The sequence below is a fragment of the Bipolaris zeicola genome (assembly GCF_000523435.1).
Source record: "Bipolaris zeicola 26-R-13 unplaced genomic scaffold scaffold_64, whole genome shotgun sequence".
Taxonomy (NCBI): Eukaryota; Fungi; Ascomycota; class Dothideomycetes; order Pleosporales; family Pleosporaceae; genus Bipolaris; species Bipolaris zeicola.
In genome coordinates, this window is record NW_006912113.1 from 22,713 (window position 1) to 36,831 (window position 14,119).

Here is a 14,119-nt window from a genome sequence, read left to right on the forward strand (position 1 = left end):
CGTTCGTGTCTGACACGTGTGGCTGTTTCACCGCTTCCATGGGTGAATTGCTTCAGCACAGCGCAATGTTTAGCGAAGCCAATGACGCTGCCAAGAGCACGATATGAAGGCTTAGTATAGCAACCACAACTCTTGCCATCTATCTTGTCATGTGGATTTCGCATCAGATGCATGCATGTACGATTATTGTTTTTGTATTCTTATACTTCAATCATAAATCCCAAGAGCTTGAGGGCTTTGCCGTGTCACATACAGTACTGAGCCCATTTCCCAACCAAGACCAAAACAAAGGAGAGACATGCAAAGACTCAACCAGAGTGTCGTAGCGTGGCACGCGACACGCTCATGTACAAGATTGCGTGCTGTTCGTATAATCATTCCATCAAGGTTGCCGTCCTACACGTGATCTACGAGCAGGTTATCAACCAAGTCCGATTACCAGTCGTCGAGTCTATGCCCAATCATCCAACCGCCCAGCCAAAAGACATACCAGCCGCCAGCTTGGTCAGGACAGCCCATTGCTCCTCGCCTTCATGCGCCATCGTCTAGTACTCATGTGTATCGTTATGGTGATCCGTGTTGTTGCTGAAAGAAAACGCCATACGAGAATGCAACAAGTGCCGATGCCTAAACGGTTTCGCTATACTATGGGACCAAGCGTAAAAGGGGTATGTCAAAAAAAAGAAATCCAAGACGAGTAAGAAATGAAGGCAAACATCCAGTGGAAATGGCTGAAGATGAGGAGGTGTTAAAAGAGCCGCGGGAAAAGGCTAAAGAATGAGAAGGGCCAGCCTAGGTGGAGTTGGTTTAGAAGCCTTCGTTGCCTGCGCGGCAGACTTTAGCCTCAGAAACCCACTCCGAAGCAAGGACTTGGTGCGCCGTCAAACGACGGGCGGGTATAGGATCGAGAATTGAGTAGATGACGTTACGACATTGTCGCTAGATGTGTGTTAGCAGCTATTCCTCGTAGCGGTTTGTAAAGAATCATGACTCACTCTTCGCAAAACCTCGATAGGTCGGTATCCCTCCTCCTGTTTTCGATCCTCGAGGTAGCGGTCGAAGAACTCGTCCTCGCCCTTTTGAGCAACACGCCACAGGTGGCGGCCCGTCCTCATGGCCATGTAGATGATACCACAGGCCCACACGTCGACAGCACGGGGATCAAATTCCTTGTCAACGTATTCTTCAGGTGCAATGTAAGGAGCTGAGCCACACAGGCCAGCAGTCATGTGGGCTTCCTTTTCCCAAGCCATACGGAAGCACTCGCCGTTACCAAAGTCGGTAATTTTGATGGAACCGTGGGTTGTCAAGAGCAGATTTTCGGGTTTTAAATCACGATGTGCAACACCCATCTCATGCATGTACTCTACACCGCGCATCAGCTGCTTGAAGAAGCAGTCTGCCTCGGCAACTTCGAGCTGGCCAGCGGCGAGGACCAGGGTATACAAATCACCACCAGAGCAATACTCCATGACTTCACAGTATGTGCCCTTTTCGTCCTGGAGCAGGTCGAGCGTGGTGATGACGTTGGGATGTTGCATGGAGGAGGATATACAAAATTCAGATGTCAGGCGCTTTTGATATCGCTTGGCAGACTCGCCAGGTCTTTGCTTGAACTCCTTGACGGCATATAGTTGTTCTCGTTTTGAGTCCTTGGGATCCTGCTTGTGTGCGACACGAACAATACCAAAGGCTCCGCGGCCAACAACTTCTTGGCACTTGCCGTACTTTTGGACCAACGTCTGGGGGAGGGCGTTGACAGCATTCTTCTGCTCTGCAAGCTTTTCCTTTTCGTTGCGCATAACATCGACCCAGTTGGACATGAGACTCAGCGGCTGGTCCTCTGGAGCCTCGCCCTTCTTCTTGCCCAACATCAAGTTCTGGAACATGTCTGAGAGTTTCTCCTGGCGCTTGGCAACCTTGAGGTGGTGTTCGTGGGAGCCGTCTTCGTTGAGCCAGAAGCGCTTGTAGGGCGCCGTGGGGCCATCCTTTCTGTTGACGGAGCCCTGGCGCACTGGCGGGGGACGGCCGTTGGCAGTCGCGCCATTTGTGGCTTTGACGTCGCCGTTCTTGTCGGCATTGGTAGAACTCTTGATACCCATCATGCTGCTGATGCGCGACGTCATGGTGGGCTTCTTGGGTTTGAGCAGCGCTTCGGCGGCAGCTTGCACACTACTTGCGCCGGAGTGGCTCACAGTGGGAGTAGGACTCGATGGAGCGACAGGGCTAACGGCCTGTGGAAGAGCCAGAAGTGTGTCTGGTTGGGAGTGGACCGACGATGCAGTCGAGGCCGAGGCCGGGGGAGAGCCGACGGGTTTAGCTGTCGCGGCAGGCGGGCTGGTGGTGGTTGGGGCCGCCATGGTGGTACCTCTTTGTCTGGTGTAGGCGAGGAATGCGCGACACGGCTTCGAGGTAAAGGGTGGGCAGGTGGGAGCTCACTGGCAGCAGCGGCGGTGGCAGGAGTGGTAGTGGGTAGTGGAAATAGTAGCAGTAGAAGCAGTAGCGGCAGCAGAGGTTTGGAGACGCAGGTGTCTCGCGGGCAAGAAGCCCAGGGTGAGTTATTGCACGGCGGTCAAAACGGCGTATCTTCGTCGACGGTGGGTGGTGGAGACAAGGTTCGGCAGGTGCGCGTGAGGGGTCTGGAGGCGCAAAAACAGGGTGGCGGCGTGGTCGGGTGGATGGAGTGGGCGTGTGAATAAAAGTAGTCTACGTATGAAGCAAGGCGATGATCAAGGGCGGCGTGTTGAAGCGTGGGAGGTCAAAGGCGTCTTTGAATTTGCTTGCGGTCTCACGGGACACTGGGGAGCCACACAGGGTGGCTGTGCAGCAGATGATGTCGATGGGTGGACGTTGGCCGACGGATCCGCGACTTGCGCACCAACAAAGCCAGCAGCGCAGCGCAGTGAGTAGCAGGCTCGGCGATACGTTTCAACAAGAAGAAAGAAAAAAACCAGGAGGCAGAGCTGGGACGAGTGGCGGATCAAATATTGGCTTTGTGCGAGGGGTACACCCATGGTAGATGGTGCACTGCCCGGCCGTCGTGTACGGCTTTCTAGATGAGGCCTGGCTTGCGGGATTTTCGACATGTTTTATTTTGTACGCCAGTGGTTGCGAGAGCCAGTTGACCGCTGCGTGAGATTTGCAGCGGCCGCCAGCTGCGGGCCATGGGCCATGGACAATGGGCCATTGGCCAAGGCACTGGGTCGCTGGGCCGTGGCCGACAGCTGTTGCAAGCCGACGGCACTGAGGTTAAAGGCGACGACGCATTGCTAACCTCATACTTGTGGACCGCGGATGGTCCACCGAAAACTCTGCCAAGTACTGGGCTGGCCCACGCAATTAGGGATCAAGAGAGCCAGCCGCTTTTGTCGAGATTATCAGATAGTAGGTACATGCTATGTACATACATGGACACAAGTAGCCACGCAAGCACAGTGACGCCACTGCCCTTCGCAGCCCTGTCTATCCCGGAGCATGTCACCAGCATCGTCACCATCATCAGCATCATCATCATCACAACCACTTGGATTCAGGCACAACCATGCCGCCCTGAACTCCGAGTTCGTCCGATAGCCGTTGGTGGTAGAGTAATTCCGCTTGGATCTACAGTACATATGACGTGCCGACAATGACACTTGTTTACATATTACAAATTAGGCCACAAGAAGCGCAAGTCTGCTTCCAACCCACGCCCATGTCGACACCAACATACGAGGACCCTGTTCTCTGATACTCGTCTCCCTTTGTCCCCATTAGTCTTCCTACTTACATACTATATACGCAGCCATGCAGCCACACTCACACAAACACGGTGCCGGCCTCGTCCAAGCATCCGCCATTGCCATGGCACGCGCGCAGCCAAGCGAGGGGCTGTACGATTAGCAACCCCCGCATCTCAAGGGCGTCGACATGCACACCGCATTTCGCTACACAAGCCAGTCGCAGCCCCCCAGCTCGCAGGGCCTGTCGACACGACAAAGCCGTTGGTAATAAACAACTGTCCGCCACCCCACCACGACGGTCTGACCACTCAACACGCGCACACCGGGGCCTGGCACGCCTGCACGGCCATTGTGATAACTGGCGACGGGCGACGGGCGACGGGCGACGGGCGACGGGAGTCGTTGCATGCAGCTTGCCTTGTGCACGGCCCTGTGATGCTTCCGTCGCCTTGGTAAGAACCGTTGTCTTGGGGCGCTGCAACGTGACCGGCCCGGCCCAGCCAAATGCCACATAGTCAAGTACATACATCCAATCCACTACTCACATAACTACAGGAAGCACCTCGTCTGCGTTTGTCAGCCATGGCCAGCGTGACGGAAAGAGGAAAAAATTGGTCACGGCCACGTCTAGTCTCCACGACTGAGACACGGCTGGCAGTTGGTAGTGGCCAGATGCATGTCTTTTTATTTTTTTTATTTTTTTGCCTCGGCATGAGGCATAACCACGCTTGTTCCTTCTGCACTTGGCCTTGATATTTGCCTCCATTTGCCTGCTCAACCATGGGCCGTTTTGTACCAATCGCTCCTTCCGTGATGACAAACTCACAAACCACTCAACAAGTTTTTTCCTTCTCCTTCTTCTTTCCATACGTCGCATGTCCACACACCACCCAAGCCACGGTCCCTGTGCTACCTTCACACCCAACTCACACGTAGCCGCCCACCCCCACTACAATTGCCCGATCCCATCCCATCCTCCGCATTTAACATTGCCTGGACCCTGTTCCAAGACAACCAAGCCATGGGCCCATATTTTACCATTTGTGTATGGTAGCACCCGTCCATTCCCAAAAAAAAAACCCTTGCCTCACTTTTCTGCTCACGGCAGTCGCACGCGAAAGGTACAGGCAGGTCGGGGAACCCGGTCCAACGGGTAAAAGAGTCGTGCCCGCGTATAAGTAAACAGTGGGCCGATTGGCCTGCATGTGTACAAAAATGGATAGTGGGCATGATTGGTTAGAGCAACACATTGCACACAGAGCGTTGGATACTCAGACACACATACCGTGTTTGTGCATGTGTAGTGTTGTACCGTCTAACAACAATATCCTTCATACCCATTCTCAACGGCTGTTCCTGTCATCTCCCACCTTCTGCCACCCCCGCATCTCCTCACCCCCCTCTGTATCCTCCACAAAAATCCCAAAGTCAACCTTTGTCTTCTTGCTTCCCTTTTGCCCATACAGCTCCTTCTCCAGCGCCTCCGTGTCCGCCCTTACAAGCTGCTTCTCACAGTATCCCGTCCGCTGTCTCGCCGCCCTCGCCATTGCAAACGCTGCACGTAGAGGCGTCATACGATATCCCATCTGCACGAGCGTACTACCGTGCTGCGAATCCAGCCATAGTATGTACATGCTTACCACCCACGCTGAAGTCACAAAGACAAAGAGACCGGATAGCAGTGTCGAGAAACCCCATTCGTAAGACGGGTGCGCAGTGTCGGGCAGACAACGCGATTTTCCCTCGAGATACGTCTCGTTGTAGGCGATGGCCTGGTGGCAGTAGCCGAAGCTTGTAACGAGGTCCTGTGCGTCGTACGTCTTGTCCTTGATGGTTACAGGTACGGTCGAGTTGCACGAGTAGGTTTTACGTGAGTTGCGGTCGGGGTAGTCGACGTCTTCGAATGTCTGTGTGTTGGACGTGAAGTTGTAGATGCCTGGTGTTGCGCAGTTAGCGGTGCTGACAAAATGGTGCAGATGGGGGTGTTTAAACTTACAGCCCAAGCTCATAACTTCGTAGAACTGAGCAGTGCGCCCCATTTCATTGATCTCTTTGCCGGAGTACCTTGTTCCGTTGGGAACCTGACAGTCACCTGCAACAAACATCTGTTAGCCCCCCCCCCCCTCGTCACTGATGTCACCTCATCTCGCATCGGCCTATACTTACACATTTCGAGCCGCTGACCCATAAACCACGAGTACTTGTCTTTCACCTGCGTATCCACACACGCTGGCTGGGCAAACGTCTCATTCACTGTCCCCTTGACCATCCACGTCTTCTTCACCGATGACGCCGGCACAATATTGTCCACGCCCTCGATATCAATCCACGCCACAGACGTAGCATCGTATCCCGTCATGGCACCAATCACAATCGGCAAGGTGACGATATACGCCGTAGACCACAGCATGTAGAAAAACAACGCCTTGGTCCTCTTACTCTTCGCCACCCACAACTCAACAATCAACGTCGCAATCGACGTCAACTTGGGCCCCTCGAGCGCTATCCGCTGAAACGTAATAAACGACGCAGGATGCCTCTCAATCGACTTGAGCAGCGCATTGCAAAAAATGATATACGACGCCCACGACGCCAGCAGCTGCAAACCACGTCCGATACCAACGTCCCACGCAATATCAATGGCCTTGACCTGCGAGAACGTGTACTGCCCAAACGTCGTGTCGAGCGCAAACACCTTTTCCATGCCTGTGATTGTCGAGTTTGCGGGGCGTCCGCCGATGCTGCCGCCGCAGGAAATCACTTTATCGAGGAAGAGTGAGGAAAAGGGGGCGCGGCCTGCGTAGGGCGGTGATGTAGCTTCTCCTAGGATAACGAGCGGGACGACTGCCGTGGCGAGAACGAGGGTGAAGGCCAAGATGTGGTTTCTTGTCCTGGACGTCCATTTCCAAAAGGAGGATTTGGCGACGGTGTCCGCTGTCTTTTCTTGAGGCGTGTACATGATATCGTTGGGCACGAGGTTGTCGGTTGAGGGGACGGATGCAATAACGAGTCTCTCCCCCTCTTTCTTCCCCACGCTGTTGCTACCGCTTGTGTCCATGGCTTGTGTGTGTGGGGGGTGTTTTGGACTTTACGATATGCGAAATACACACACACCGCCAAGTGCTCAATCGTAGTGCCGAACAACACTAATGCTTAGCTCTCGCAGCGGAACAATAGACAAATCAAATCAAACTCAATACAAACTCAAAGATACAGAACAAGAAGTAAGAGAAAAAAAAGGGAGACATCAAGATATGTATACAGCTACCAAATTGCTAAATAGAGCATCCCCCCCCCCAGCGCAGGACGCCTAAAAAAGCGGAAAATTGTCTTGGTATTACAACCAGGCCATGTCACCTTTCCCCCCATTAACGGGCCGAGTCCCTACAGAATGCAAATTTCCCCTTGCTTCCTTCCTTCTTCCCCCCCTCCCACCACTAATTTAGCCAGTCAAACTATTCTAACTGTGGTACATGGTAGCGGTTTTTTTTGTACAAGCCAATACTCTGGTCTATCATAGTACTCCGTTACACTTCTCCACTAAAGCTATAAAGATAACATGAAAAAAAAAGACAAGGACAAATAGCATTTTTGTCAATTACTTTACTTAGACTACATAACAACAACAACCACCCCCCCTCTCTCTCTCTCTCCCTCTCTCCTCAAAACATGCGCATAAAACAGTCAGAAATCCTTCTTACGTTCTTCGGGAAAGTTGAGGGAGGGTGGGGTGAGGAGGGGGGAAGGGGTTGTGAGGCTGAGTACAACGAAACACACACTAGTGGCCGGAAAGCGGTTTAGGTCCAGGAACGTGAACCCCTAAAAGTTGCTGGGATGACCCTGGCTCGACTCAGCTGTCTTCATGATAAGCCACTCAACGGGCTGTACTACATTTGGCAATGGAAAAACAAAAACAAAAACGTCCGCGCAGCAGATGAATGTGGCGCAGGACATGTGTGCAATAACCATTGTCACCCAATCGCATCCATGTTTCCAAGTCTGAGCAAGAGGATTCCATGTCTTTTTGTCCAACGCGCCAGGCATATATTGACCGTAAATATATGTACAAAGTGCCATCCAACGTTCAAAGCTTTCTTGCTCGGCAACCTCAGCTCTGAATTGGAGTCCCACTGCGGCTGACCGCATTGCCAGAGCTGTTGTTTCGAGCAAGAGGCGTTGCGCTCCGACTTCGCTCCCTCTCTCGCTCCCGCTCTTCCGTCTTGACCCGTTCTCGCGCCTCTTCAACAAGCCGCTTCGCTTCTCTCACGTTACGCATCGTTCTGCTGAGCTTGCCCTCCTTACCTTCTTGAAGCTTCTGCAGCTCGCCTCGTGCCTCAATATCTTCCTTGGTCTTGGTAACAAAACTCTTCAGACTGACCTTGATGTTCTGGCGGAGATCTTGGCCTTCGTCAAATATCGCATCGCTATCACGGATCGACTTGACATTCTCAACGCGTCGGGTAAGGTAGAGAGTTGGACGGCGGTTTGCGTTGTTATGCTGATCACGACGCTGTGCAATGATGCGCTGGACCTCTTCTTCATAAGCGGCTTCGTAGACATTGATATCCACATTAGACGGAGATTCGGAAACTACACATCCTTCTTCAGGCGCCGGCTGAAAGTTCTCGCCGGTTCCAATGTTGAGGAAGAGCGTGTCCTCCAACGGGTTATGTGCCTGTCCTTTACCAATGGGCGTGGTTGGTGAAGATGCCGACGGAATGGTTCCTGTTGGGCTGGAGATGGATTGAATTGGACCAGGTCGGATTGCCAGATTTTCGCGTGAAATCTTGCCCTCTGAAAAGCCCGGAGAGGTTTGCATAGTCGGACTGCTGGTGGCAGTGAGTCTACTGGGGCGCTTTCCTGCTTCTGTACGGAAACCAGGTTTGGAATATGCCATGTCGTCCATATTGTTCGGCACTCTTTGTCCTTTGTCGTCAACCTTGATGGGGTGGTGCACCCCCTCCGCGGAAAGTGCAGCCTCGACTGGCCGCCGGTCATGTGTGTCCTGTGATTTTGATTTGCGCAACGCTGATGGCCGCATAGACAAGGGAGGCTGCACAATGCGCGAGGCACTTCCTAGTATACTTTCTATCCGGTCTGGTCGTCGCCTGAACAATAGTTGCTTGAAGCGCTTTACTGCACGTACCTGTCTGTTGTTAGCTTGGGATGGATGTAAGAATTGCACGGATGCAAAGGGAAGACATGCACCTACCACTGTCACAAGGTGGCCCATGTTGCCGGTAATGGCAGCGTTGACTTCCTCGTCTGTAGGTGGTTCAATAATCACAGCGACATTCTCAGACTTTGCTAATAAAGGGTCCGTTCCGTTTCGTGTGACCCATGGGTGTTCCTGCAGGTGTCAGCTCTGATATCTTAGGATTAAGCGTTTCAACTCACCCTGATTGCCTCCATGGTTATCCTTTTCTTTGGATCTTTCTCCAAAAGCCTCATTAGCAAATCTTTGATGTCGTCACCGCATTCTGTTTCAAACTCCAGTGAGTCCATTCGTATCGATTGGTACAGCTCGATCATGCCGCGTTTTTCAAAGGGTATCCGCCCAAAGAGGAGACAGTATAGAGTGCATCCCATTGACCATATATCCGCAGCTCTTCCTGAGACCTGGCCGTGTTTGGCCACGCACAGTTCCGGTGGCATAAAAGCAGGTGAGCCAGCAGACTTGGCCGTCTTCATCTCGCCTTCTTTGTCGAACATTTCCGAAACACCAAAATCGACAATTTTCAGCACATCCTCTTCGGTGACCAGGCAATTGTCAGGCTTGATGTCTCGATGGATGATGCCCTGGGCATGTACTGGCAGTGGTTAGCGCTAGACGGAAGCACATGGCATACCGGACGTACGGTACTCTAAACCCAATATCATATCTCTGAACCAACACCGACATTGCTCCTCGCTGTAGGGGTCGGCACGCTCTTCGAGGCCGACTTGCATAACAACACCTTTCTTGCACATCTCCATGACCATGTAGAGCGAATCCTCTTCAGGGTCGTCGAGCACTTCGATCAATGTGACGAGGTTCGGATGGTGCAGCTTCTTCATGATGGCGATCTCTTCCTTGATGAGTTCAAAGGCATTGTTTTCTTCGGTTGTCGAATGTCGGTGGAGCGGAGAATTGAAGCCTATGCCGGCTGGCAGCGCGCGCATTCGTTTACTCGCCGCTGGCCGACGGAGGAGGTTGGATTGTGCCCGTTTTCGCAGTCGCGATTTTGAGAACTCCTTGACAGCCTACGCCATGTGTCGTCAGCTACAGTCATTGTGTGTACCGCCCAGGTTACCCGCATCATTATATCAGGCATTGCGCCTCTCCCCCATAGCCAGCGGTGTCTGGAGAGCTGGTATCCTCACATATTCTTGACCATACTGGTCTACAGCGAGGTGAACAGCACCAAATGAGCCGCGGCCAATCTCCTGTTTCACCAAATATTGGTTGATGCGATGTTGGGCGCTGCCGTCATCTTCGCTATTGCTGTATTCGGACCGCGCATTCAGCGTTTCCTGCAGCCCGTTAGGCTCTACACATGACAAGATTTATTGATTGGCTTCTCGGGGTGAATGCTGGCAGCCATTGGAGTGCAGAAGCTGGTGCCAAGTTCAGGTAGCTTCGCCAGCGCCTGCATCAGGCCTATGACGTGATGGAGGGCCGATTGGACAGGCGCTGGATGGTGCACTCGAGCGGAACTCAGCTGGGGGGAGGGAATCGCACCTTTACACGTCTGGTGGATGAGGCTGCGCGCGTGTGGTGTCGTAGCGGGCTCTGGTATGCGGGTGTTGACCTTGACAGCATCAGCATCTTGGTGGGGTAATGGGTAGTGAAGGCAGCCCGGCAGGCAGCAACACACACATGTACTTGACTGGCGGAGGTCGACCGGCGTCGCTGAGGGCGGGAACGGCGAGGGCAGGCTGTGAAGTGTAGAGCTTGAGGTCAGGTTCGGATGGGCGTTTGCTCAGCGGGTCGGGCGAATGGGACATGACTACACAGGGCGAGGGTCAGCCAGGGGGGAAAGATTATGGCATCCAAGTGCAGTAGCAGTAGTACGGAGAGTTAAGATTGAAACTGGGGGCGGGCTAGCAGATAGCAGGTTGCAGGTCGCAGGAGAAATAATATGGGGAAACCCGGGACGGCCAGCCCGCAGCAGAGAGGGGCCCTTTCTCTCGCTGTGCACTTCTTTCAGCCTCATCAGCCCGTCGTCGAGCAATCAATCACCACCCTCGTCCCCGCGCCCACTATTGCCATTAGGCCAGGCCCACCCGCCCGCTTCCCTTGGCGGCATCCTCCCCGACTCGCTCCATCGCGCCTTTGACATATCCGTCTTGATTGTCAGCTATCGTGTCTGATTGTCCAGAACCCATTGGCGCCGGCTGCACCTCCCCGAATCGTCGCTTCGATAGTACATCGACAACACCACAACCCCAACCCCGCATCCCTCCCAAGTCCACCCTCACCTGCTGCAGCCTGACGCCGTCTTGTCTCTCCTTGTTCCCGATCGCAATGGTCCTCTATAGCTTCTACATCTTCGATCGGCACAGTAAGTCGCTATCGTTGTCCGGCGATCGGAGCCCATGACAAGCCCGCCGTGCACGCTGCTGACCGCACAATTGCAGCCGAGTGCATCTACTCGCGCCGCTGGACTCCTGCACGCCCAACCTCATCCTCGTCCAAACCCACCACCGCTGCCGCTGCCGCCGCCGCCCGCCCGACCTCTGGCAACTCGATTGTAAGCAATGGCGACGTCGTGGCTGCCGTCCGCAAGGGCATGTCGCACTCGGACGACGAGAAGCTAGTCTTTGGCCTCGTCTTCTCCCTCCGCAATTTTGTCACCAAGCTCGGCGGCGCCGACGATACCTTTCTCTCGTACCGCACCGGCGAATACAAGCTCCACTACTACGAGACACCCACGCGCATGAAGTTTGTCATGCTCACCGACACAAAGGTCATCAACCTGCGCCAGTACCTGCACCAGATCTGGGCCAACCTCTATGTTGAGTATGTCGTCAAGAACCCGTTAGCCCCCGTCGAGCATCCCGGGGGCATTGGAGTTGCCAATGAGTTGTTTGAGCGGGGCTTGGAGGCCTTTATCACCGCCGTCTTGCCTGTGTGAGGACACCTAGGACACAGCAAGAGCTACACGAGATAGAATAGCGTCAGTCTTGTAAATGAGACAATACGTGTACGGAGGATGCCGTAGTGCCGATCCAACATTGTGCGGCGCAGGACTCGATTTTCCGAAGAACGGAGATGTTCCAGGAGACCGGATCATCGTCGCCTTATCATGACCATCCACGAAGCTGTAGGGACTTGACCTGCAAATCAACATGCAGACGACAAGACAAGCTTCAGAAGGTGGTCGGGAGCGGCCGAACGCATATGCACCCCAGCCGATGCCCCACATGCACAGCCTCACTTGACCTGAGTCCCGGGACGCCGTTCCCCAACGCTGCCTGCAACATGCATGGGATGTGGGCATGATGTGTTGAGTGTCAAAATAGCATAGTTTCATAGCAAGAATTCGAAGTTGAGATGTCACACGTGCCATCTTGTATCACGATTTACTCTCCATCTCTAAAGGATCTTCTCGACACTACATCCGTGCCACTATCCCTTTATTTCAGATTTTAACCCAATGTCTCCTAAAGCCTTTGAACGTAATCGCCTCTTTGGTGCAAAATACTAGACATGATTACTTATGACCGGGCTCGGGACGCTACCCTGCCATCGCTGCTGTCAAGTATTATCAATTCTGTCCTCACTTCTTGCTGTGGAGTCGCTTCACATTATCTTCTCCTATGACGGCTTAGCTTTTTTTTTCTCTGTTTGCTATATAGCGTATCAGATCAATGATCTCAGAAAAGAATGGCAGGCCACGTCTTCTCCCATATATTGTGATCTCCTGATCTCATCGCAACCGTGGTTCGCTGTCTTCCTGCCTTCGTCGCAACCATGGTTGATTTAGTTGTCGCACCCAATAGAGGTGTCCATTTTGGTATTATTATCAATCGATTTTTGGGGGTTCAGAAGCCGGATCTTGCTAACGCTTATTCAAATCCTTTTACTCTAGCTGCGAAGTCATTTTCTTGATACTCGATTCCAGCAAGTTAGCGTGCGGCCTGCCACTCTTTTCCTAGGATACTCAACCTGATAAGCTATATAGCAAACACATATAAAAAAAAAGCCAAGTAACCCAAAACTTGCCTAGGGACCTGTTCTATCTCATTTTTCTCTTCTTCAGTCCCTACATTATGCCAGACAGTAAGTGTGCCCCGCTTCTCGTTTCTCTCACCTGATATAAAATTAGTTGCGATCATTGCGTTTTGTTATCCTATTGACTGTTATAGCATTCTACCTCCACATCAACGGGGGCGAAGTAGTAAGTCCAAGCTATAAACTGAATATTGTTTTCTTGAACAACATAGCTAATATTGCTATGCATAGATATTTTCCCATTCATGGAGGAATAACAACGGAAGAGGACGAGGTGGCAAGGTGTGTTGGAGGTATGTTGACTATTACCTACATGTTATGTTGTTACTAACAGTTTGAATTCAGCTGTGGTGGTCGAGGCCACATAAGGAGCCAGTGTCCGACGTTTCACGCACTGGTCCAGACCGCTGGTGGCGCCCAGAAACCAGTACATGAGACTGCTGGTGGCGCCCATATGGCGCAGGCTGCCCCAACATGCCCAGTTGGGTTGCGGTGTCCTGGACAGCTGCCATGTCCTGCGGGAACTCTATGCTCTAAGAGCCTTCCTGTACAGCGGCCGTGTCCTGCCGGCGTTCTATGCCCTACGAGCTGTCCTGCTGAGGAGCGCTGTCCTAGGCTTCAGCGCGTCTTGGGGCTTCGTGGTCCCCCTACACAGTAGTCGAGGAGATCGAGGAGATGTGTTAACTTTTGCCTACATATTGTATTAGTCGGTGCTTGGTCGATTGAGGCGGACAAGGGGCGCAGGAAACATAGGTATGCAGATAAGGACAAGATGCACAAGAATGACGGAGAATGCAGCCTGCACGACCATTTAAAGAAGCAGGCAAGTCAAGCCTTAACCACTGTTCGAGTGAAAAGACAATTGTAACCGTCTCATGAATCATCTGGATAGGCGCCGTCTCGGGGTTATACTTGTTGTCTTTGGACTCTGCGAGCGATATTTTGTGCACCAACGGCACCATTAGTATGCACAGCACCCGCGCACCTAGTGGAAAAATCCATCGGTACTTCATATAGGTCACTACTCAATTAAAGTCAACAACGCTCTATAAAGTCGGCAACCTTTGGGCTTCATAGAAATCCTATAATGATATTATACCGCATTCCTTAAATCGTGAGGGATAATTGTGAAGGGTGTTAGTTTGTTATTTATCTACGTTGTCAACACACTCTTCAGATG

At 52.6% G+C, this 14,119-nt stretch overlaps 7 protein-coding genes across 7 annotated transcripts; 4 read left to right on the top strand and 3 right to left on the bottom strand.

The window, feature by feature from the left end:
• Positions 1–149: 149 nt before the first annotated feature.
• Positions 150–326, top strand: COCCADRAFT_94786 (uncharacterized protein; the record flags this gene model as incomplete). Its single annotated transcript, XM_007713608.1, has 1 exon — positions 150–326. One exon carries the CDS (start codon positions 150–152, stop codon positions 324–326), a length of 177 nt encoding a protein of 58 aa, XP_007711798.1.
• A 481-nt stretch (positions 327–807) lies between these two features.
• On the bottom strand, positions 808–2,126 carry COCCADRAFT_94782 (uncharacterized protein; the record flags this gene model as incomplete). The annotated part of the gene is made up of 2 exons (XM_007713609.1): positions 808–939; positions 996–2,126. 2 exons carry the CDS (start codon positions 2,124–2,126, stop codon positions 808–810), a joined length of 1,263 nt encoding a protein of 420 aa, XP_007711799.1.
• Positions 2,127–3,164: 1,038 nt separating this feature from the next.
• Positions 3,165–3,882, top strand: COCCADRAFT_25856 (uncharacterized protein; the record flags this gene model as incomplete). The annotated part of the gene is made up of 2 exons (XM_007713589.1): positions 3,165–3,384; positions 3,785–3,882. The coding sequence occupies 2 exons, from the start codon at positions 3,165–3,167 to the stop codon at positions 3,880–3,882; spliced, it is 318 nt and encodes a 105-aa protein (XP_007711779.1).
• Positions 3,883–5,065: 1,183 nt separating this feature from the next.
• On the bottom strand, positions 5,066–6,681 carry COCCADRAFT_94835 (uncharacterized protein; the record flags this gene model as incomplete). Its single annotated transcript, XM_007713610.1, has 3 exons — positions 5,066–5,658; positions 5,719–5,814; positions 5,889–6,681. The coding sequence occupies 3 exons, from the start codon at positions 6,679–6,681 to the stop codon at positions 5,066–5,068; spliced, it is 1,482 nt and encodes a 493-aa protein (XP_007711800.1).
• Positions 6,682–7,830: 1,149 nt separating this feature from the next.
• Positions 7,831–10,709, bottom strand: COCCADRAFT_94886 (uncharacterized protein; the record flags this gene model as incomplete). Its single annotated transcript, XM_007713611.1, has 7 exons — positions 7,831–8,868; positions 8,935–9,072; positions 9,120–9,532; positions 9,581–9,965; positions 10,086–10,235; positions 10,444–10,513; positions 10,582–10,709. The coding sequence occupies 7 exons, from the start codon at positions 10,707–10,709 to the stop codon at positions 7,831–7,833; spliced, it is 2,322 nt and encodes a 773-aa protein (XP_007711801.1).
• Positions 10,710–11,229: 520 nt separating this feature from the next.
• COCCADRAFT_4616 (uncharacterized protein) lies at positions 11,230–11,839 on the top strand (the record flags this gene model as incomplete). Its single annotated transcript, XM_007713579.1, has 2 exons — positions 11,230–11,266; positions 11,343–11,839. The coding sequence occupies 2 exons, from the start codon at positions 11,230–11,232 to the stop codon at positions 11,837–11,839; spliced, it is 534 nt and encodes a 177-aa protein (XP_007711769.1).
• A 1,440-nt stretch (positions 11,840–13,279) lies between these two features.
• On the top strand, positions 13,280–13,597 carry COCCADRAFT_94905 (uncharacterized protein; the record flags this gene model as incomplete). Its single annotated transcript, XM_007713612.1, has 1 exon — positions 13,280–13,597. A coding segment is annotated over one exon (318 nt), but the record flags the coding sequence as incomplete, so codon positions are not given.
• Between the last annotated feature and the right edge of the window lie 522 nt (positions 13,598–14,119).